The sequence below is a fragment of the Cottoperca gobio genome, chromosome 11, assembly GCF_900634415.1.
Source record: "Cottoperca gobio chromosome 11, fCotGob3.1, whole genome shotgun sequence".
Classification (NCBI taxonomy): Eukaryota; Metazoa; Chordata; class Actinopteri; order Perciformes; family Bovichtidae; genus Cottoperca; species Cottoperca gobio.
Window position 1 is genome coordinate 14,786,928 of NC_041365.1, and position 23,845 is coordinate 14,810,772.

Genomic DNA, 23,845 nt, shown 5'->3' on the forward strand with positions numbered 1-23,845 from the left:
GACTTATTTTTATTTTGGAGTATTTTATGGTGTAGTGTACTTTTACTGAGTAAAGGATCTGAATACTTCCTCCACCACTGAGGATTTGTAGGCTGATGTAATGTGCAGAAGTCTTAATGTTCTGGGAGGTCAGAGGTCACTGTCAGCTACACATCAGATGCAGTCTGAGGGGATGCAGTTGTGTCTTATTGCTCTTGTGTTCTGTGAGGCTGCCCTGCCATTAAAAACAGTCCTGATCAAAACATCCACAGCAAACAACAAATCCAAGTGTGTTTTCACTGAGTCACAGTGAGTACATGTGGTGAGGTGCTCCCCCTGGGGGGTCAGACCTGCAGTTGATAACTTTGAAATGACAGCAACAATAAATAAAAGCAAAGCAGAAAGAGTGAGAGAGCTTCTTAAACACAACATCAGATCAGCTGTCTGAACTGATGTGGAGCTGTGGACGCTGGAAAGTGCTTGAACAAGAGAAAAGTAACACCTGTGTTGATGTTTGAACACCTGATGCTGTTTTACATTTTGCTCTCTCTTCAGCACTGTTTGTACTCTGTTTCAATCCTCACTTCGTGTTGTTGAAGCACTTTATAAAAGCTTATTGACTTTAGGTTCCACAAAAGTAGCTATTGACCAAAAGTGAAGAAATCAAAGTAAGATGTCAACAATGAGAACATGGAGCTCATCCACAAACCTTTGTTTTCAGCAAAGTCCGGGCTTCAACAGGGACAAAGTGTTTGTGTATCTTTTGTATCTTAATATTATAATGAACATGTTACTAAACAAATTGCCAATCTAAAGGTCTATTTTCAAACAACTATTATTTATCCATATCCAGCAACTCACATGTTGTCTTTATATCAACAAACTAAAGATCAAAGTTTACAGGACAAATGAGAAACTAAATGTAGCTACAATATTCATAAAACTGTTCAGCCACAGAAGTGTGATCGGACACGTGGAATCACAAAAAGACAGAAATGTGGAATATTGGAAACTTTATTGAAAAGCAAAACAAAAGATCAAAAGGAATGAAAAAGCAGAGTAACTTCATTTGACTTTCACACTTAACCCAACACAAGAACCAGAAGTGACTTTGAGCTTCGCTGAGAAGCTTAAAACATCCCACAACCCTTCAGACTCTCAGCTAGAAATAAACATCATTATCTTTCAAAACAGATCAAAGACAGATTATGAACCTAAAAGACAACAAACTCCTGATTCATTCAGGAAAACCTCAAAGTCATGAATTATTATTTGCTCTGGTTTTAGAGAAATATACAAAGTAGTTACTCAAGTGAAAAATACATCATGTACTGATGCTTAGCTTGGTATCAGGTGATATATGTCGGTAGGCAGCTTAATAAATACTCAGCACAGCTAAATGGCCAAATACACAGTTAAGCTCCCGGGAGTCCCTGCTGGGTGAAGTCAATTACACAATCTGGTTGGTTAATAAAAGCCTCACGAATAAACAAAACATGGGAACGTTTCATTTAACATATATATATATATATATACACAGTATGCATATATATACTGTATATTGTCCTAATCATAATATTACTTATGTGGTGTGACTTAATGAAGTACAGGTTTGCTAAAGACAATGTACAATTGTAGTAAAGTTGTGATACAATATATGTTTTCTTGACGTCATTTCACATCTTTCTAGAAATGTTTAAAGCATTTAGGTTTCATGTTGTGACTTGTCCTGAACACACCTCTGGAGAAGTAGTCACAGCAGTGGTGGAAGAAGTAAAATACTTTAATCAAGTAAAGTCAAAGTATTATCAGCTAAATGTTCTTAAATGATCAAAAGTAAAAGTATGACCCCTGTGAGTGATATGTATTGATATGATACATTATTGCTAATACTGATGTATGAATGTGTAAGCAGCATTTTACTGCTGCAGCAGGTCCACTTGATTTATCTGCTTCATCATAAAGACTTGGGTTGTTTCATTCTGTGGTTCCCAACCCAGGGCTCTGTCCCCTTCCAAAGGGTCACATATATCTGGGGGATCCTGCGATGATTGATGGGGGAGGGGGAGATAGTAAGCACAGTTATGCTGCATGGTTGTATTGTATTTTGAAGACCTTTCTCTAATCTTTGCTTTGTTTGTGAAATATTGGATAGTTGTATCTCTTTGAGCCTTAAACAGTTATTTAAATCAACCGTCTGAGAAGTTTAGAGATGAGGAACTGCTAACAACTCAGAGACATTGGAAAAAGGGTGAAGCATCCACTGCTGACCCTTTGGTATATGATGGTTACACTTCACCTCAGGCAAATACGTTGTGTTGACATTTATTATCTTCACTTTACAAATATTCAGAGATACATTTCAGCCTTCCAAACAGCATTTAGATCATCATGGACACCCAAGTTCATTGTTTAAAACTAGATTAAATAAGTTGCAGTGTAGGAAATGAAGCAATAATTTGCATAACTGGACTATGGCATGAAAAAAACAATTATATCTATATGTCTGTCTCACATTTGAAATTTGTGAAATCTTTGAAATCAGTCATTTTGCTATTTAATGTGTTAATGTTAATGTAAAAAATGAACTGTAATGAACGGTAATGTAATGTGTTAGTGAAGCTTCTGAAGTACAACATTGTGTTATGTTCTACTGCTTGTATAGTGAAATGATTGATTGTGTTTATGAGCCGTTTCTCACAGGAGAATGAGGAATCAACACCTAACTAAGCAGAGCTCTGACTGCATTGTCAGAATTATTCTTTTTTAATCTGACATGAATCCAAAGATCTGCAAGACACAGCGCTGTGTGGTTTTGTAAAGTTCCTAAGCTTATATGCACACGGTATGACTTCCGCAAATACATGACAGTGCACGTTGTCCCTGTACCACACCCTTAACTCTGAGAACCTGTGTGCTGCCATTTTGAGTCTTCCTCTGATGTTTTGAATGCAGACACACAAACACGCTCTCTCTCTCACCTGGCAGTCACTGCAGGGCAAATTGGGCATCAATATTGGATTATTTTGTCGTGGAAATTCTATTAACAAAGATGATCAAAAGATACAAAGTTTGTCTTTAAGTATCTTATTATAAAGAAGGCTTTCTGCAGAAGGGATCAGAGCATACAGCACGAAGAACTGTCAAACAATGATACTGTGTGAAGGTCTCATCTTTATACACCTGAGGGGTCAGGAATAGGGCAAGGTAAATACACTGTTGAGACAATAGTTAATCAGTTTGGACATTTGTCTGTCGAACACAGCCCCACCGTCTCCTTACTAATCTACTGCTTCCCCCTACCATCAACACCTTGGACATAGAAAAAGGTCCCTCAGCCCGTACCATATGTTAAAAGAGGACAGGGGAAATACAAAAACAGTAAAGGAATTTAAGCAATGCAGCATTTTTCCATTACACTTTACTCACATGCTTTATTATTTTACAGTAGATCAAGAATATAAGAAGACATGTGTTTTAATTTGGGGCTTTTAATTGTTTTATAAACACAGGAATGAAAGTCTCCAGATAACATATTAAAACAATTAAATCATCGTCGAACAGGCAGAGGCAGTGACTCACATTGAACCCAGAATGCAACTTGATTAACAACTTTCTTATGTCTCTGTTTCTATTCCTCATATATGAGGTAGATCACCAAACTAAGCCAGGTTTAAAGTGCAGCTATGAATGTAGGCCAGTGGCATTAATGATAGTTGCCTTTTCAGGACTCAGTAACAGTGTTAGAGCTCCTCCACTGGGCACAAACAGCACATCCCTCTGTACTGTTTCTGAGAAATCATCTGATGAGTCTGGTAGGTTTCGTTTCTGTGTTGGTGTGTGACACACAGCTCTGGCAGGATTTGTAATTTTGGCACACAAAGGAAGAAAGAGCGGTCAATGGTTGTTATGTCATTTGTCCCTGCCAGGCCATCGAAGCTTCTCGTCCTCCTTGTTTTGCCACATTGTGTCAAAGAAAATATTTTCTGCAGGAAAAACAATCAGAGATCAGACGAACAGAAGTAAAATGTCGATAATATATGACTGACAAGTCATAAATGAAGTGTGTACAATGGCATTAAATCTATAGGAAACTCCAGCACAAAAAGGACAATCACTATTTTGGGTACTATATTGAACAGGACGTTATTTTTACTTATCATAAAACAAAATGTGCATGTTTAAAGCACATAAAAACATGCTTTCCCTCTTGATATGAGGGTTGTGACCTTGATGTATTAAATTGAGTTCTCGTTGCTCATCTTGCTGTGAGGTAGATAAAAACAAAGAGTGTATGTGTGAGTATCCTGGTCCATTCATGACTGTTCATTTTTCTCTTGTCCTAATCTGACCTCTGTTCTCACAGAGTGGATTCCTCTGAACGTTTGCAGCCTGACCGGTTTAAAACAATTAAAGGAGTCAAGATGCACACACACCCGTTATGCACACACTCCAAACAACCGGAGTTATGTTAATTCTCAGGAGCAGGACATGTTTCGCAGATAAATGTACCAAGGAAGCAAAGAAAGAGCAGGCTACAGGAAGACAGAGGGGCACGTTCAGAAATCCTGGAGGATTAGTGTGTAGCGCCATCTCCCTGTAGAGCTGGAGAACTTGTCATTGTACTGTTCAACCGAGGCTCTCAGTCTCCAACTCAGGCAGTGTTTGCAGTGTTGCCAACTCCTCGGTAAGGAGAGTCGCTATTGGCTGTCCAAAAAGTCGCTAGAAATCGCTAAATGATTTGCATAATTGATCATTTGCATGTAATTGTAATGGAGGCTGTAGGAGAGAGGAATAACGTCCAGGGAGAGACAAAAAGTGACTAAAAAGCATATGTTTAGAACTACAAATTATTATTCTTTATTTTAGTGAGACAGTGAAGAAGCATTTACATTTTCATATCAGCGTCGGCTGTGCGCATGCGCGATTCATTTGCCGTCTGGACGCGGAGAGTGCGGGTCTCCTCTCTGCTCTGGCTGCAGCTGCTGCGCGAGGCTACTGTGACACTGACCGCCTGTGAGAGCTTCAGGACGGCGGAGGGTTCACGGCAGCACCCGCTGCTCGTTGAGGACAGTAACTGCAGGACGCTTCACGTCAGAGTCTCCAAAACACCAGAAAGTCTCCAAAACACCAGAAAGTCTCCAAAACACCAGAAACTCTCCAAAAACACCAGAAAGTCTCCAAAACACCAGAAAGTCTCCAAAAACACCAGAAAGTCTCCAAAAACACCAGAAAGTCTCCAAAACACCAGAAAGTCTCCAAAACACCAGAAAGTCTCCAAAAACACTAGAAAAAGTCGCTAGATTTTTCGCTAGTAGCTTTGTCACCAAGAGGGTTTGGAAAGTCGCTAGATTTAGCGAGTGTTTGCTTTCAACTTCTGGTAAAGGTTTGTCTTTGAGTTTCAAGTTAATTTTATTTTCAGATATAACGTGACTTTTGAGGTCGCTCAACGTTGGTACTGGTGGCTTTATTTTGAAACTATTACCGGAACTTGTGTTTTTATGGCTAACTTGACGGATCGGTGTACGTGAAAGTGAAAGTAAAATAAACCCAGAGTAAAGGGGAAAAACAGATAATCTAAACTCGTGTTTTGTTCGTACGATAGCAGCAAAGAGTACCTGACAGCAAAGGAAAGACATACAATCATGACTTACAGAAGTAAGTCAATCTACAAGCTGTCCCTGGTTGCTGTTATCTGCTTCATCAAAGGTAAAGTTACGCTAATATCTGTCAATATTTAAAAACATATACATCGATATTTTTGCTCTGCTGCTGGCTACATACACGAACTAGTGTACTTGTATGCACATGCAGTATAACTACATGTACTGTAGCCCGGATGCATGTTTACTGGTGTAATTAAGTGACCCAAACGCGTGGAACAAATGGGCAAAGTTAATGTTAATGTGCATAGGATATAGTGAATTGAAGCACATTTCTGACATTTGAGTATACTTAAGAGTCATTAATCATTTTAGGAAAATCCAAATATAGTCAAACAGCTTTCTAATGTTACTATAATAATTTGACAATGGAGGATTGCAGTGTGCAAAACGACTTTAACTTTACATTTCAGGCTATTACATATTGTAATATGTGATTATTTGTAAAACATATGTCGAACTTAGCACAAAATCCAGCCACCTAATATAATGTCTAAAGTAGCCTATACTTTTAACTTTAACATAGATTATGTTAAACTACTGTATATTTCTAAAAGGAGATTGGTGTGCTTGACTAAAACCCAGTGGTTTTAAAAGGGCAACAATTGAGACAATTAAAATCCATACTACATAATAATACACAGAGACTTAGTCTGAACGTTTTTAAGACTTTCTAGAGAATAGGCTACTTCACATTTTGTTCATATTTCGTGTACAAAGTCCAAACACTGACAAAAGAAAGCAGTAGAAATGATCAAAATGAAAGCAAGACACTTCAGTCAACCACAATGTATATGGTTCCCTGAGGAGAGTCACAGTTTTACTTGTATTTTTGTCTGTTAGATTTTAATTCCTACAATGCCTTAATGCTTGTCATAACTGCTTCTGCATTTGGTATTTCCTATGACATTAACTAGTGCTACATGCCCTATTTAGTGGATTGGTTGTGTAATAAGTTTGGGAAGGATATGCAACATGCAATGATGTATTGGTAAATATTAGGGAAATGTTGTAGTGTTGCCACTGAAGAATACAAACAGCTATGGACTATAATATCAGAATATAGTGTAATCGCACCTGTTTCACAGTGCTTTAAAACATTTTTAATATTGTGTATTCCTTGTTGAATCTACTGTCTAAAGCCAGCAGCAGCAGCTGTCCAGTGTTGGAGTGCTGGTTTGTGCAGGAGAAAGCGGGTCGAGGAGGAGGTTTAGCTGCAGCTACAAGCCAGGAAAAATCTCTGCTTCACATCAGAACAGACGCCTACAGCCACTCTGCAGAGTCCCAACAGGCTCCATCTGACATCAACCCCGACAGAGTTTACTTTATTACCGGTTAGTTCAAAGTGACACACTGAACAGGATGCACAAGGTTTATTTCTGCATGTGTTTGGGTCCATGCTCGTTCATTGTGTCTGTTCATTGGGTCCATGCTCTTCCATCTCGTTCATTGTGAGTCAGCAGTCTTAGTTTAAGGTATGTTATACGTCTCCAGAGATGTAAAATCATTATTATACGTTGAGCATCATTGCACTTTTTCATCATGTCTCTCTGAATTGCATGCATTCACATGTAGTTAATATCCAGTATGAGGATACCTTTACTTACAATTGTTATTAAGAGGTGAACATTTATGGGTTTCCCCACTGGAAGTTACTTTATCTAAATTTCAGTCTATTAGTGTTTTTTCTGACAAGGGCTATCTGTCTCCTTCTGATCACTTTAGTTAGAAGAGAGTCTTCCTTCATACGAAGAAAATGGGAAACATTGAATGGATACACAAATATAGCAAGCTTGTGTTCTCTATCCTCAAAACTGACTGAATTACCATGTTGTTTAATTTAAAGGTTACATATTAGGCTAATTTTCAGGTTCGTACTTGTATTTTGTGTTTCTACTAGAGCTTGTTTACATGCTTTAATGTTCAAAAAACGCATCATTTTTTTCATACTGTTGTTTGAATATACCTGTATTCATCCTCTGTCTGAAACGCTCCGTTTTAGTGCCTGTCTCTTTAAGCCCCTTCACAAAAATGTCCAGTCTTCTCTGATAGTTCACTGTTTCCTGTTCTTTCGTGTCTTCGATCTTGGCGTCTATGCACCATCTTTGCAGCCGGGGAATAACTGTAACGGCACTCTCTACCTTACCTATATATTGTGTAGTTGTTTCATCACAACCTTTAGGAAGTCCTGACGATTAAAGACATGGAAATCTCACTTTTTACAATGTGTGACCTTTAAATGTTTGAATTGCTGGAAAAATCAGAGATGGGATTAGTGATTCAGATGTCCTGATCCAGGTTATGCATTATCTGCATCCTGTAGTTTTTATTCTGCCTTTTTACTGATTCAGTACAAAGTTTCTTTGTTAAACATTACATTGTACACTGTAGATATGGGTTTGGTGTTGCTTCATGTCTTAATTTATGTTTTCTAGACTTTAAATAAAATGTGTCAGCTAGAGATTCCATAATTAATTAGGTATTTATCAGAAAATAAATGTTTTATTATTTTTAAACAGGCCTAATATGTATCTCTCAATCATCTCCGTCTTCAGATCAAGTTAACATTCTCTTGTCAAATTCCATTTCTTTTACATATAAGCAAAGCGAGCATCTCTGATCTACTGATACAATGACAAATGTTACCCTTCGGACTCCTCTTTCCTCAGACCCAGCTGCCACTCTCTGCCACCGCTCTCTGAACCCTCCAAGAGGCTCTGTCAACAAGCCCCATTGTGAGATCAACCCCTTCTTGCCGCAGCCCTCCACCCTCAAATGGGTTGCTCCACTCACGGACTCCGCCTTAAGCCCCATATACCTGCAAGCTGATTGGTTTTCAACTTCCATTCAGGGCCTCAACAAACAGCTGGCCATTTCCACTATCACGCGTGCTCCAACAGCAGCCCAAGAGCCCAATGGTAATGATTTATGACACCAAAGACCAGATGATGATTGTTACCCAGGACCCCCCACCACATGGCTGCTACCATTTAGAGATACACACACATCTATAATTAAGATGGTCAAAAATGACAAAAGTTAATCTAATGTCAGTCATATGTGGTAGTTTGAGTCTCACCTCCTCACTGTCTGTTTCCTCAGTGATCCTCAGTGTGACCAGTAAAACCGTCTCAGTGCAGTCCAGACTCGGGGAACCAGTGCTACTGGATTGTGGCTTCTGGGCCGACCCCCCTTCACCTCTATCCGGGTCGGGGTTTGCCGTAGAGTGGCGCTACCAATTCAGAGGCGACGGACGTTTGGTTCTGGCCTACGACGGGAAAACGGACCGCTTGGCTGATACACAAGAGGAAGGGGCCACACTGGACTTCGAGGGTTTGCACAGGAAAGGAAATGCGTCTCTGATCCTGCAGGAGGCTAAAGTGCGCCACTCCGGGATGTATATTTGTACGGTGTATCTGCCGTACCTTGTGGCTCAGGTGGCGGTGGAGCTTGAGGTTGTAGGTGAGGGAAAAGATTGTACTTCTTGTTGTGTGTTTTAAAACATACCTGCATGCTTAAAAATGTTAATTGTGAGATTATTCTTCTAACCCTTGGCCTCTGCTCTCAAAGAAAGTTCTATCTCTAACTATTAATCAGTGACTGTCAATGTTGGCAGTCACATGAAGCCTGTAATTGTTTAGCGTCTGCTGTCAAATAACTGAAATAAACAAATGATTCTGTTAGAAAATATAACAGCACATAGTAAGGTCCTGAATAACCCAGATTTAATTGGGAACCAGATTATTTTGATTAACTTTCTCTTATTGTCGTTCCTCTTTTCTTTGCTCTTCCATTCGTTCCTCCTTCGACCTAGAACCTCCATCCCTCTCCATTTACCCGTCCGCTCTGCCCCTCGCTGTTCACGGCCAGACTTTGACTGTCCAGTGTGAGGCGTCTGGCTTTGCCCCCCTCTCCCTGGAACTGAGCTGGGAGTTTAAAGGCACCGATGGGAAGTCCAGGCCTCTGGGATCAGGCAGCGTAACAGGCCACAGGCAGGCCTGGGATGGAACCTATAGCCAGAGCACCCGGCTGGAGCTTGACACAACGAAGCTGGACCTGGGCAGAGGAGGGGAGGTCACCTGTGTGGCTGTCCATCTTGGAGGAACACGACGGGCCAGCGTAACCCTCAATGTCATCGGTAATGTGGAATACTTTTGTTGTTTTAGACATTTATGAAGCTCTTTTGGCGACAATGGTTTTGATCTTTTTATTCCATAACAAGACAGAGGCCAGATAAGGATTTTTCTGCACATTGCCAAGATATTAATGGTGAATTAGCAGAGGCAGATATATAAATGTAAAACTGATAGTGTGATGTAAGTCCATTGTTTGGGATTTTGGTTATAATGATATACATTTCAAGTCATCATTTATGACTTTGACAGATGCTGTAAAGTGACTGGTGCTCACTGAGCTAGATTACGGTAATTTTATGCTGTGGGCCAGTAAAAAACCATAGACCATAAATATGAACGTAGTCTCCACGTCTTCATTTATTGGTTTCTGAAGAGCTGTTGTGAAGCTCAAAGTGAGTGGCTTCAGCCATCGCCATCTTCGCCGTGATAACACGGCCTAACTCCCGGCTAATCCAAAATTAGGTAAAGAGGTGGATCGTTGATGGAGATGAGGCGGTGACGCAGCAGACAGCTAGCGGATAGCCACCTGTGATGGTACACACCTGTGGCTCAAAGCTGCCACGCCCTTAATTATGCATAACTTTAAGGCTTTATATAATTCAAACAGGTGCGTTATATAAAAATGAACACCGTTTTTGTACCAGGTTGTAAACATGTTTATTTCTGGTGTAAAGTTGGGCATTTTAACATGGGGGTCTATTGGGATCGACTCCCTTTTGGGGCCAGCCTCAAGTTGCCGTTTTTGGCACTTCAGCATAGCAGCTTGGTAAAAACATACTCATGAATGGCAAAGCTTATCCTCTTTAAAAATAACATTTCAATGGAGATAAGATTATTTTAACACACCTAATATATATGATGGCTCTGGTGGAATATGTCACTCTTAAAGGTTGATTGTTGAAGGTTAAATTAATTATTTTCATTAAGCTTGATAACAACGATACAAGTCATTTAAATGGGAATCAATTAAGACTTGAATTCTGTTCTTTTGTCTTCTCAGGTTTCAGTACTCCCTCCATTGAGGACTCAATGGCAATGGTCGGTGTAGCGCTGGTGCTTTACGGTCTTATCAAGTTTGTGTCTTGGACCTTCACCAGCTCAGGTAACAAATAATCCAGAAAGAATGCCTTGGCTACGGTAATAATAATCATTTCTGAAGTTAATAATTGTCTGGACTAAACACTGTACACTATGTAAAGAATTACATTAAGATATTTAAATGTATGATTTCTGTACATGACTTTGTGTCTTCTGACTGTACACAGGCTCAGATGAGGCTGGTCCACAAGAGAAGGTAATGTTACATTTTAAAATACTACAAAGCTCATAATTCTGAATGCGTTCACATAAATGAACCACTTTTCCACTTCTATTTTATTATATCCCTGGTTGTTTTGCATCCCTAAATAATAACTATCCACTTGTACCACTTATAGAAAGACAAGTAAAGAAGAATGACGTACACTGCTGTTGAAGATTGATACTGAACCAACAAACCTGTCTTTTGATATCTTGGATGGGCTTTCAAGAGTGAATATCTTCCTGTTCAAGCAGACATAGTGATAAATCTGTAGAATCTTTTACTTTTAGAGGTTGTTTTTTCCCCACAGATCCAGAGAGAAACTTGCCTGCTCTCACTGTTTTTCTCAAATAGTAATAATACTTTCTGTTCTGCTGGGATATCAGCGAGAACTTTCTGAAAGGGGCTTTTGCTCAGTCTAAACATGTTTGTTGTGATATTTATTTGACTTTAAAGTGATATAGCTGTTCTATCATGTTGGCCTCCCACCATTTACATACTTTACATACATCTAGCCATGAACACTAGAAAAGGACCAGAAACCTAGAAGAATTTTAAATGTGTTGAAATATCAGCTTCAATTTGGAGATGTTAATGCTTCCTCTATGTTTCTAAGGCAAAAATACTTTTATCTTTGAGGTAATAATGACGTGTGTGTGTGTGTTTTAAGAAAATGAAATATCCAAAAACATCTTTTGTAAAGGATCCAGGACGGTAAAATCAATATTAGACTAAACTGTCCAAACCCACGAACTGAATCCTGTTTTTGTATATACAGAAAATCTAATGTATGTATATTCTGACGTTTATGTGTGTTTGTGCGTCATGGTAATACTTTCATCACGTGTTGGTATAAATGATGCTCTAACAGCCTGGGCTAATGTTATTGTGAAGGAAATGGTACACACAAAGCACATGTGTCTATTAAATGGAAACTTCTACATTTGTTTTAAAAATTCTAATTTGAGTTCATTTAAAGTGAAATAAATACATTTCATAAAACATGCTGCCCCCAGTTTAATGCTTTATGTCATGTCTGTTAAGCTCCTGGATGCCTACATTTCCCTAATTAATGAATAAAGTATCTATGTATCTATGCCCATATGCCATCGTTTACAGGCTACTCATACACTGCTTTTCATTGGCCTGCTTGTTTGCATCTTGTGTTGCTGCAAGATTTGTTGCTGGATAAGAAAACAACAATAGAGCGAAATTACGATGGCGCTCCCTGATATCAAAAACAATATAAAAGAAGGTCAAAATAAGAGCATTATTTGATATTGTTTTTAATATCAGGAACTACCATCTTAATGTCGTTGTATTGTCGTATTCCTATTTTGTTATCATTATTACATGATTATTAAGTAATTGTTAAGTACATGTAAACTATGAACATCAGGGTCAGCGTTAGGAGATAAGATCATGTTTTATTTGACATTTATGAGATGACGTGTAAACGTAAAATAACTCTTCATACAACATTTTACTTTCTAACTATTTTGTGTTTATATCATTTAAGTTAAGGAATTTCAGTTAGAATCGAAGTTTGATGTAATAATTTATGTTATTTTTAAAAATAAATATTTATATATCAATGCAGAGAGATTTGTATACGACTCTACAAATGGTACTCGGGCGCAAGCCACCCAATGGTTAACGACATTACTGACCGTAAACCATCTATCAACCAATCAGAGGCATTGGTGCTGATATGACTTTAGCGCGTACTCTTCGTGCACTTTCGACAAAGAGCTCTCCATAGTCGACAGCATAGCGAAGTTAACTAGCATTGTTTTGGTAAACAGAAAGTATGTGGGATTAAAGTACGGTTTTTAATAGTATCGTGGATTGCTAATAGTATCTTGTAAATCATGTTCTAAACAATATGCGGGCTTTTCTTCTGGCTCGTTGTTTTCTTACTTCGCTCACTTACTTGGTCACAATGCTAGCTAGCTAGCTAATGCTAACGTAAGCTAACTTGAACACAACATTTTAATGGTGCGTCGTGGAGAAACATCCTCTTTTGTCTTCACGTCAAGCAGCTCGTAAACAAGAGGTCGGTATGTGTACTTGTGTCGTATTAATGTGTACAAGTAAAACTGTTTCTTAACGATACCTTGTGTATAATTTGCCATCTGTAACGTTACTGTGTCATCAAGCTTCGGTCACGTCTCTTTTTAGCTTCACTTATTGTTGCCTGACTTCGTCTCATGTCTTAAACCACAGACAACATAATTCTCATGTTAAGCTACCTATTTGTTTGCCTGTGATTTGAGGAGCAGTACTAGAATATCATTGCCAAATTCACAAGCTAATGGCTGTGTTTCAGTGTCTTAATACCAGTGGTGGAAGAAGTATTCAGATATTCTACTTAATTAAGGAGTGAGAGTAGCCGTGTAGAAATACTGTTACAAGTAAAAATCCTACATTCAAAATCTAATTTAAGTAAAAGTAATAAAGTGTCAGCACCAACACATACTTTAAGTACCAAAAGTAAAAGTACAAATTATTCAGAATAATATATATATATTATTGGGTTATTGATTAATTTATGTGTACATAATTCTGATTTTGTGCCTGGTAAAGGTGGAGCTAATTTTAATTACTTAATATATTTCTGGGTAGCTTAACCTATCATAATGTAATTAGAATTTATTAGTTAATATCTATTTTGTATTTATAATATAAACCTGCAAAGTAACTAGTAATTAAAGCTATCAAATAAATGCAGTGCAGTAAAGAAATACAATATTTGCGTTAAATGTTGTGGAGTTAGAAGTATTAAGTAATATAAAATGGACATACTCGAGTAAAGTAAAATATGTCATAAGTTTACTTAAGTACAGTGATGGAAATTAGTGATGTGTTTTTCAGCTATTTTTAGTGAGCCATATCATTTGGCTCAGCTCCGCAATAAGAACCGGCTAATTTTGGCTCCCAAATGGCTCTTCATTTATAACCACTTCTGGCATTTATAAATTAGCCAAATTTAGCAGTGTTTTGACATATGATTGGTATATGTGCACAGGTATCACCTAAATTATGCAATGCAATTATACTAAACCTTATCATTTCCAGAATACCACAATTTTACATTATGTTTGGTATAAAAACCTGATTTCTTTATCTGCAATACATTGAAATATCCCGTCATATTGATGATTAGCAAGTGGGATATGTCAAGAATATCTATCCTAGCTGTATAACAAATATAACTCATAACTAAGGAAATAGTATGGTTAATTTATAATTACACAACTCTATACAGACATGTATATATTTAAATTGACTTTATGTGATATGAAACCAAAACATTTTTTTTTGATTGTCATGCAATTCTTTTTCTTATCAACATTCTCCCTGTTTGTATTTTCTGAAAGCAGAAACCACCAACATTTTGGATGGCCGTGGCTCCCGCCTTGATGACGGATAAGATCATAGTCCTTGATGATGACGATGAAGAGGAGAGTCCTCAACCCTCCTGCTCTGCCTCCACCTCATCCTCTCGGCATCAAGCCAAAATTGTCTCACCACTCAGAGCTCAGCAGCCTGTCCCTACTCACATCACCCAGTCACCTTTTGCCTCGACGAAGAAGCAAACGCATGTTCTGCAGGCAGAGAACCAGAGGTTGTTCAAGGATGTGAGTTTATTTTGAGTTTAGCTGAGTGTTTTATTCAAAGTGGCTTGTCATTTCTAACAGTGTTTTTTTGTACTTATCCACAAACCTTCTGGATTATTTTGAAATCTGACAAATGGCGGTTGGTTTTCTGCTTAGATAACGGTGGTAAACAAATGTACATGTCCAGTCCAAACTATATTAGCTTTTTGCTGGTAGCTGTGTTAATTGCTCACCCTTTTACATTGGTGATAATGTATGAAATGGAAATTAATATTCACGCTTGAATTAAAAGAATCCGTTAAAAAAAAATCATGAAGCTTATTCATTGATCTTTGTACCCAGCACCTGACCCTAACAAGTTTCATTAGATGTGCGTCCATCTTAACTCTTGACAATAATCGTAAGACCAGAGAGTTGTAATTATATTGACAAGACATTGGTACAGGGTGTGAACTGGAAAAACCTGAATCACAATGTGCTGTTATTGTATGTGTTCCTGTTGCGTTTTCCCTCCTGTCACCTTGCCTTTTCATCCTTCATGTTTTCTTTTCTCTTTTCTCTTTCCTCCTAGTTTGTGGAGCACTGCTCAGCTCTCACCCAGGACTGCCCCGAGGTCTTGAGCTTCCTCCAAACCAAACATGCTAAGGCCTCCCCCGACTATCTGTCATCTGTGGAGTTCAGGAACACCTTGGGACGATGTTTGACTCACGCTCAGGCCAACCGTTCCAAGGCCTTTGTTTACATCAATGAACTGTGCACTGCACTCAGGCAGCATGCAGCCAAGAGGAGGCTGACCCTCTCTAAGCCTTCTACCTCAACATCAAGTTCTGTCCAGTTTACCTCTGTTATGTTCAAAAGGGAAGACGAGACTAAAGTTAAGATGGATGAGCAAGAAGAAGGGGTGAAACCGGCAGCAGGGGATAAGCAACCTTCCACCTCAGGGCTGCAGGAGGGCAATGATATGGAGGAACAGGAAGCAGAGAAAAAGGCAAAGAGGGCATCCAGGAAACAGGTTAGTGTTGGACATAATTCAGCTGCTTATTCTAATAATTAGACATGTTATTTGTATGGCTCTTTCCAAATGTTTCTTTAGTGTTTATAAAGTGCTTTTCATAAAAGTAGAACAGAAAAATATCACATCGGAGCAGAAAAGAGAATAAAAGTGTGAATGATAAAAGAAAACAATAACTGCTCTATGCGTCAATTAAATAACGTTGTTATGAGGTAGACAATAAAGGATGAAGAAAAGGTTAAATGATTCTAAACTAGGGTAGACGTTTGTAAGTACGAGTATGTTCCCATTTCATTTAGTTCACCGCAGTAAATGGGCTTGTGATGGATTTTTATAATATATCTTATGTTGTAATGGCCACATCAGTTTATTCAATGCTACAATGCTATTAGTACCTCACTAAAGTGTATTTGTCACCTGTATTTGTCTTTTTCCTTTCATCCCTGACACACAACTTGAGACAGTAAACACAAACAACCAGGGGTTTTCACCTAAACTCATGATCAGAAGTACCCTCCATGTCTTTTCTCAATTTCTCTCAGATAGCGTACCTGGAGAACCTACTGAAGGTGTACAACGACGAGATCTGCCACCTGCAGCATGCCGAGCTGAGTTTAGACGACATGGGAACGGAGGGCTCTTTATACATCCAGGAACACAAACTCAAACGCAAGGTCAGGCTGGAGGTTGATGCAGCGTGGGGCTCTGCTGGTTATAAACACAGCTGAAAGCTGTTAAAAGAACCATTGCACCAGCTTGTGTGAAAGATAGTCACTCTTCTTCTTCTCCTGTCCTATTCTTCTCTTCCAGATGATGAAGATTTATGAAAAGCTTTGTGAACTAAAGAGCTGCGGCACACTAACGGGCCGAGTCATTGAGCAGAGGATCCGCTACACTAGCACTCGTTTTCCTGAGATCAACAGGAAGGTGGGCTGGTTTTTGTTGGTTTAAGTGTTAACTTAAAATAACAAGCTGGGTTAAACTTTGTGCTTACTATTAGTGTGGCTGGTTTGTTCTACATGGGTCCCGCTCCCAACCAGGACTACAAGCAGGTTGGAAAGTTAACAAAGATTACAAAAATGGCATATAATCCCCTAAGGGTACTGCAACCCCATAGTAGATATTAGTAATGACCTCTAACCCACTCAGCTATATCTTGAGCTCAGGACTATTCTTTCACATGGACTAAGTCTCCAAAAATGACACCAGATTGTCCCTAACATCTACCATGTTGAGTATAAAACAATAAAGCTAACCTAAATCTTACATTAACAGGATTGTTATTGCTTTCAAATGGATTTGATTATTTTTTATTTAGGTTTTCAAAAATATCCAGAGCACCATACAAAAAAGAAAATGACAGAACCTAAAGATGAATTGATGTAAATGAATACACTGACCGGTTAACTTTTATTCATATCGATAGTTTTGAACCAGGACCGTCAGTATTTGGATCAAGTCGCTTATGAAAATTAAGTATGTAGTAGTGAACAGCTGTTTTATGTGTCCGATACATATTTAATCAACATTTGGGTAATTCTAGTATCAGATAAGACTCTGAATCAGACACTAATGATAAAAGATATAGATCAGGATCGGGGGCATCTCTAGTTACTTTGTCTACTTGTAGAAGGAAATCTGTTTTTTTGGGATTTCAATAAAACAAAACATCATACAGCAGCGAAGTTACACTTGAAAACAAAGACATAACAAAGTGTCTGGTGTTGGGATATGGACTGTGGTTAGGTTGTCGGAGCTGTTTCATTTGGGATTACTGTATTTTTATGTGAGTGAATTTGATATGCTCCTGATGGCATACCCTATGTTCCTTCCTCCTGTCAGATTGAGCGCTTCATCAACAGTCCTGAGGCGCAGAGGAACCCTCCGGATTACCACGACATCCTCCATCAGGTGCAGCGCGCCAATGACCGCAACAACTTGGGCCTTAGCCGAACAGTGCTGAATCAGATCGCCCTGGATGCTTTCAGAGAGACCGGGAGCCACATGCAGGAGAGACGTCACCTGGACCTGGTGTACAACTTCGGCTCCCGCATTACTGACGCCTACAAGCCTGGTAAGGCTTCGGGCTGGGATATTGTGTTTGCTGGTTGCTGCGGCAGCCTGACTGTTAAAATGCATTTTTCTGACAATACAGAATGGCAGGTTATCAACACATAACAGTGAACACACCACAAGGAACCTTTATTTGGACAATAGAGTACACAAAAATAAAGTTAAACAAAAGTACAGAACAAAAAAATATAACTTTACAATTGTATTGTCCCCACTTGAGAGCAAAGTCCACAATATGTTCTGATTTTACATTTTTATATTTGTTCATACTATTTGTTCCTTTTTTAAAAGGGTTTGCATTTACAGTTCCTGTATTATCCTGTAGTACTATAACTGTTTCATAAGTAACTTTTGTATGAAATGCAATGATTTCTACCCTTATTTCTGAAACATGCAGATTCCGTTTTTTTAGTTCTACCATGTCTCTACATTTAATTTTTTTTTAATACAAATACACAAACATGTAAAAGTGTGTCTCCGTTAACAGTTAAGCTCCAGACATAGTGATATTATTTGCTAGGGGACCACTGGTGCACAGATAAAGCTCTTCCTCACTTGGTCCATCCCTTATCTGACTAATTTATTGTCCTCTCTGTTCTTGCCCTCGTTTGTTCCTTTTCACTTTTCCCATCATCTATCCCTTCTCCCCCCCCCCTGAAGCCACAGACCCGGCTCTGTCGGACCCATCACTGCTGCGGAAGCTCCGGTCGAACAGAGAAGTGGCTCTGTCCCGTCTCGAGGAGGTCATCACCAAGTACGCTGTCCAACAAGAGGACACGGAGGAGCAGGAGAGGGCCAGACGACTGGAGAAAGACAGCAAAGAGAAAAAGGTACGAGAGAATCTGCGGAAGGAGAAGAATCATCACCGGCACCTTCTGTTTTCAGTGTTTTACATGCTACATGCATGGTTTCTTAGTTACGCATGATGACTAGTATCTTAGATGACGGATCTTCCTTTCGACACCTGAATGCACCGTAGTCGAATAGTTTATTCCATATAAGCTTACAACTGCATTCCCTCTCTCTAATAAAGAAAAGAAAAAGAAAACTTCACATTTGAAAAAGACAAAATATCTTTTTGGAAAATGGCCAGCTGTAATGTCACAACAACTTTTAGTAAATGTGATAAAACTCTTAAACTTCATACATGGAACCAACACTTGATCCTGCATCTGACGAGTGTGCTTTCCTTTCATTCCTCTTTCTCTTTCCTCCTGTCTGACCTTCACACGGGATATTTTCAGGCCCACAAATCAGAAAATGGAGAAGCAAATAAAGAGGTGAACGGCGTTGCAGAAGAGGAAGAAGAAGAGGAGGAGGATGAAGATGAAGAAGATGAATCCTCAGACCCAGACATCGAGGAAGAGATCCAGGCCAGCACTCAGCAGGATGGAGGTTAGAGCGGAGATATATTTCAACATATTCCCTAAAGATATTTGCGTTTAGTTTTCAACAAGTAATTCTCTCTCGGATGGTATTCGGTTAAGTGTCTTAATTAGTGATGAATATCTCATCTCACGTTTTCATTATGAAGATGCCTTTTCAGGTACAACCTGATGGCAGAGATGGGGCTAAAAGATTTGATTGCATTAATTTCCCTCTTTCTGTAGACGATGAGGAGAATGAGGAAGACAACAGTAACGAGGCGGAACCCGTATGTGACGGTAGCAACAGGGAGGAGCAGAAGGATCAGTTATCGGGAAGCGTGAAAGATGAGGACGAGGAGCCTGTCACAAGTGGACTCAGCCCTCTTTCTGATGAAAGCAACTCCCAAATCTCTCCGCTGTCTGACCTCCCCTCTCCTAAACAGAGCCCCAGCCAATCGGAGCCAATACAGACCGATGACCAGACGCTGCTGTCTAATGGTAACCTTGCAGGATTAGAGGAGCCCGTGGATTCATCCAATCATGTTCTAGTAAGCACCAGCAAAGACACCAAGGACCCTGCAGACGTCTCTCCAGCAGCAGCCAATGAGGTGTCTTTGCCCCTGTCGCCAGTGGTCATCGTAGAAAATTGTGACACCCAGACTACCAACGGCACGTCGCCTCCGCCCAGCTTCAGAGCCACGAGGAGCCAGAAGAGGAAGAGGGAAGACGTAAAGTCAGAGAACTCAGAGAACTCCCGAAATACAAAGCACATACTCATCCATGACAGGTATAGGCTTTGTTGGTGGTGCATTAGGACTGCATGACATAAATGTATTACATATTGTGATAGTAATATTAGTAATGCAAATAAATACATGTCAGAGTAGGTATAAATCTATTTTACATTTGATGCATTTTTTGGTTGCTCTGTTTGAACATTTTAAGTTTCAATCAATACAGAATGTGATATATCTGTGTGAGCGTGGCATGATGCGATGATGACACGAGGATTTGTTGCTGCTGCAGAATCATAGAGACACGGGGCTGGTTTCCTGGTCGAGGGAGTAAACCTGTTCAACTTGTCTTGAATTAAACAACTTGTAATTAATAATAATAATAATTTATGTAAGAGCAAAACTATCAACAACCTAACAACATCCGCACGTCTTGACTTCCACCAAATGATGGACTTTCTGTTCCGTTCCAGTTTTTATCAGCACCTTTAAACTAAACATACTCTCTTATGAAGAATAACCGAGGATGTTGAAATGCAGTTTGTTTAACTTAGTCTGGGACGATAAGAAATGTCAAACCCAAATTTAAAATGCTACTTTTAAAGCACGTAACTGTGCCGGATGAAGGCCCATATAAAATGTTAGTTGTATCTCGAGTAAACTTTGAATAATAATAATATTGCTCTGGATTCATTTATTAGGAAAGTTGTCAGACGATTGTTTGCGTTTTCTTTGTGTTGATTCTACCTCTTCACTTCTTTCTCCCTCCATCCCGCTCTACTTCCATTGTCCCCCTCAGTGACGTAGATATCCCTCTGGATATGGGGGTTTTCAGCTGCAATTCTCCGCAGCAGGCGGAGTCAACCCGAGCAGACACTCCAACCCAGGAAATGGTCAGCAGCTCACAGTCGACACCGCCGCCCAAGAAAAATAAGGTGGGGGCACTTAGAGAGATGAGGGTTTAGGGTCATTTATGCTTATTTATGCTCATCGTGACGATTGTATGTTCAAAACCTAGATCAGTCACATTTCAGGTGTGCAGATCAAGACTTTACACTTGTAAAAGTGTACCTCTTGATTTGGTAGACTGTAGTTTACAACTTTGTCTCCTTTTATACAATATTTAGCTAAATAATCTTATTTCTCAGGATGTTCATACACTATGTTATACAAGTTATGCCGCTCAGAATATGCTTCCGAAAAACAAAATGTTTGAATAAGAATCTTTGCTAAATGTTTTTTTCATAATTTTTGAAACTGATTTTTACTTCCTGAGTTTTTAATTATGAGCTCTGATCACATTGTGCTGTGTGTTTGTGTTTCCAGGTCAACGTGGCAACCCAATGTGACCCAGATGAGGTCATCGTCCTGTCAGATTCGGAATGACTTCACTTTTGACCTCTCACTGGACTGCAAGAGTATTTGCATTTCTAAGGACTGGTCTTGTCTTCTGGCTCGTAAGAAGAGGAAATGCTCAAAAACTGTCCCTTTTTTTTTTTCTGGGCAAAACTATGAATTTAGTACCTCATATCACTTGATTACAAATTACCAAACAAAAGCCAAGACAAGTGTTTTTGGAAAAGGCTTAAATAAAATAAGTGTAACCTAACATTGGAAAGAAAGCTGTTTAAACACGATTTTTTTGGGGGGGAAATCGGGAAAGTCGTCTTCTGCTGCTGTGTGCACCAGAGAATACAGCTGTCGTTTACTCAGCAGAGAAACATTGGCTGATGTTGACCTCGCCTGTCTAATGTCAATGTGACCTAATCCGACTCTATTGGGTGATCCAAGCAGCCAGACTTCAGTCGCCGTGTTTCCTGCCTCTCAGTGTAACACGAAATGATGCTACAGTTGGTAGTAGCACTGAAATGAGTTATTTTGCTGCTCTAAACACGGAGCTAAAACTACGTCTCTTGGGAAAATCATCCCAAGAATTTGAACTTTTGTTAGTGTGCTTTAGGTAAGAAACCAGTGCCTGAAAACATGAACCGTGCAGCCGGCCGTGTGGCCCAGACGGGGAGTTTTGTTTTCACAGACACTCGACTGGCGAAGGCTTACCGCCAGTTTGTTTACATTTTTATATTTCAATCACATTTTTCATCACCAAGAGATTTGGGCTGTTTAAAAGGACTTTTGAGACGACGTTGTCTTACTTGCTATCTATGATGTGCATTGAAGCAGTGATTGGTTTGTACTCCGCTTAGCGACATGTGTGGACTGCAGCAATGAGAGAACATTTTAAATGTTTTCTTTTTATGTTTTACCTCTACACATATTTCTATTTTTAGGTTTATAATAAAGTTTAAAGTAAGTTACTATTTTTATTCAGATCTGTGTCTGCTGCAGGATAGCTCATTAGTTTGTGAATGACAAACGTTGACGAGGCTAATACACAATGTTTGAAGGATAAGGCTAGCAATATGCTATATTTATTTATTTGTCAACAAATCCCATGAAAGACCAAAACATTGCTGAATGCTCCGTATCAAAGATGCATATATTATTCCTCAGTGCTCCTTTGTTGTCTAAAAACTATTAAAACGCGTCACTGAGCCACACAGTTGCACTGGGTGACATGTTCCTTCACTATAATGAACATGGACTGTAGTTGATTTAAGTCGGTCCCACATACTGTCCTCGAGCATTAAATGTGTATTAATCTGCGGCTGAAAATAGTCCCAAACAAATGCACTATTTACTCCTTGAGTAGTATTTACAGTATCCTGCAGAGGGCTTAGAGCTGAGCGCAGGGTAAAGATGGACTAACACATAGTTGGTTCTGATCTTCACGTGGGATCTGTTGACATTAAGCCTTCTCCTTTTACGGAGCTATAGCACAACAATGTTTCCTCATGATTCTGAGAAGTCTCAAAGCAAAAGAGGGGAAGTTTAGATTGAAGAATCTTCTTTAATGCTTCTCAGTCTGAGTCTGACACTGATAAATTCAACCGGTGCCTCTGCCCAGCCGTGACGACTACATTTATTCACCTGGTGAAGCTCACCTGGCCCAGTTAAGGACTCTAAACACCGGAGTCTAATAAATGACCAGCAAGTAATCCAGTTTTATTCCGACACACAAAATGTTTTTTCTTTTAATACAAATGTGTTCCTTCCTGTCGGTGCACTGGTTATTCAGATACGTTCTTCCATTAAAGTAGAATTTCTACATCCCTGTCGTATTTAGAATAAAGTTGGTTTCTTCAACAGATGTTTGGGTAGCTTCCTGAATTCCAAAACCGTTTGTTTGAGGTGCTCTTTGGATAAGGATGCATGCAGAGGCACTTAAACAATTAAAATACCTCCTATAGTCATAGTCATGTTAGAAGTGAAAACAAACTGACGTGTTTCTGCATCGGGCCTTTATTGACATGTCTTTACAATAAGGGTATTTTAATAGTTTATAAAGAGTGCCTTGGAGTTTCCTTGGTATTTGAAAAGTGTGTTTCTTTTTTCCCAGCACTTCAGATCTCCACCATTTGATTGATGAGAGTTTTTGTGACCCGTGACGTATTGCGTCTTTTATTACAGCCAGTAGTCTGCTGGTGCTCGTGTCCTGGAGCGCGAGTATCTTGACAGAAGTCCGGGCTTCTTGGTGAAGGGAAGATTCTCAACTTTTTATCCTGACAACAATCCCTGTTTCTGTCTTTTCCTCCTGAATTACCACATAGGTGAAATAATGTCATGTCGACCTGGAATGTAGTTATCGTAGCTACGATCTATCGGGCCTCGTCTCGACAGAGGAGTGATCCATCATTCACTGAATTTGTTTTCTTTTTCATTTTTGATAAATAAATGATATTTTTTATTAATATATATATAAACAGCCTCTTGTTTCGGATTCATATTTTTACTTCTTGAATATAAATATATTAAATTGGTCTATTCTTCAAAAGACTGCAGATGTGTTTGTACATGTTATTTAGTCTCCCCTGGTTGTTGTTCTCACAGATCACACAACTGT

The 23,845-nt window shown here is 39.2% G+C and overlaps 2 protein-coding genes and 1 long non-coding RNA gene across 6 annotated transcripts; 2 read left to right on the forward strand and 1 right to left on the reverse strand.

The window, feature by feature from the left end:
- Window positions 1-3,393: 3,393 nt before the first annotated feature.
- On the reverse strand, window positions 3,394-5,159 carry LOC115015602 (uncharacterized). The gene is made up of 2 exons (XR_003833009.1): window positions 4,872-5,159; window positions 3,394-3,965 (listed from the first exon to the last, which is right to left on the reverse strand). It is a non-coding gene; the product is annotated as an uncharacterized LOC115015602 (long non-coding RNA).
- A 135-nt stretch (window positions 5,160-5,294) lies between these two features.
- Window positions 5,295-12,099, forward strand: tapbp.1 (TAP binding protein (tapasin), tandem duplicate 1). Of its 3 annotated transcripts, none has more exons than XM_029443072.1 (8): window positions 5,296-5,688; window positions 6,785-6,976; window positions 8,312-8,560; window positions 8,745-9,104; window positions 9,457-9,780; window positions 10,779-10,880; window positions 11,044-11,072; window positions 11,215-12,099. In XM_029443072.1, exons 1-8 carry the CDS (start codon window positions 5,625-5,627, stop codon window positions 11,224-11,226), a joined length of 1,332 nt encoding a protein of 443 aa, XP_029298932.1. In that variant the 5' UTR covers window positions 5,296-5,624; the 3' UTR covers window positions 11,227-12,099. The 3 variants fall into 3 exon arrangements, with proteins under 3 accessions (XP_029298930.1, XP_029298932.1, XP_029298931.1); XM_029443071.1 differs by lacking the exon at window positions 11,215-12,099 and having other exon boundaries at window positions 5,300-5,365; window positions 5,585-5,688; window positions 11,044-11,175; XM_029443070.1 differs by lacking the exon at window positions 11,215-12,099 and having other exon boundaries at window positions 5,295-5,688; window positions 11,044-11,174.
- A 652-nt stretch (window positions 12,100-12,751) lies between these two features.
- On the forward strand, window positions 12,752-23,707 carry daxx (death-domain associated protein). 2 transcript variants are annotated; one of them, XM_029443069.1, is made up of 11 exons: window positions 12,752-13,138; window positions 14,462-14,719; window positions 15,270-15,710; window positions 16,253-16,384; window positions 16,521-16,637; window positions 17,553-17,784; window positions 18,444-18,613; window positions 19,028-19,178; window positions 19,394-19,937; window positions 20,684-20,819; window positions 21,211-23,707. In XM_029443069.1, the coding sequence occupies exons 2-11, from the start codon at window positions 14,480-14,482 to the stop codon at window positions 21,268-21,270; spliced, it is 2,223 nt and encodes a 740-aa protein (XP_029298929.1). In that variant the 5' UTR covers window positions 12,752-13,138; window positions 14,462-14,479; the 3' UTR covers window positions 21,271-23,707. The 2 variants fall into 2 exon arrangements, with proteins under 2 accessions (XP_029298929.1, XP_029298927.1); XM_029443067.1 differs by having other exon boundaries at window positions 12,753-13,134.
- The last annotated feature ends 138 nt before the right edge of the window (window positions 23,708-23,845 follow it).

Coding starts and splice junctions, on each gene's coding strand:
- tapbp.1 (XM_029443070.1), top strand. CDS start 5,625: ATGACTTACAGAAGTAAGTCAATCTACAAGCTGTCCCTGGTTGCTGTT. Junction 5,689..6,784: donor TGTTATCTGCTTCATCAAAG/GTAAAGTTACGC, acceptor TACTGTCTAAAG/CCAGCAGCAGCAGCTGTCCA. Junction 8,561..8,744: donor AGCAGCCCAAGAGCCCAATG/GTAATGATTTAT, acceptor CTGTTTCCTCAG/TGATCCTCAGTGTGACCAGT.
- daxx (XM_029443069.1), top strand. CDS start 14,480: ATGGCCGTGGCTCCCGCCTTGATGACGGATAAGATCATAGTCCTTGAT. Junction 14,720..15,269: donor ACCAGAGGTTGTTCAAGGAT/GTGAGTTTATTT, acceptor CTTTCCTCCTAG/TTTGTGGAGCACTGCTCAGC. Junction 19,179..19,393: donor CAGCACTCAGCAGGATGGAG/GTTAGAGCGGAG, acceptor CTCTTTCTGTAG/ACGATGAGGAGAATGAGGAA.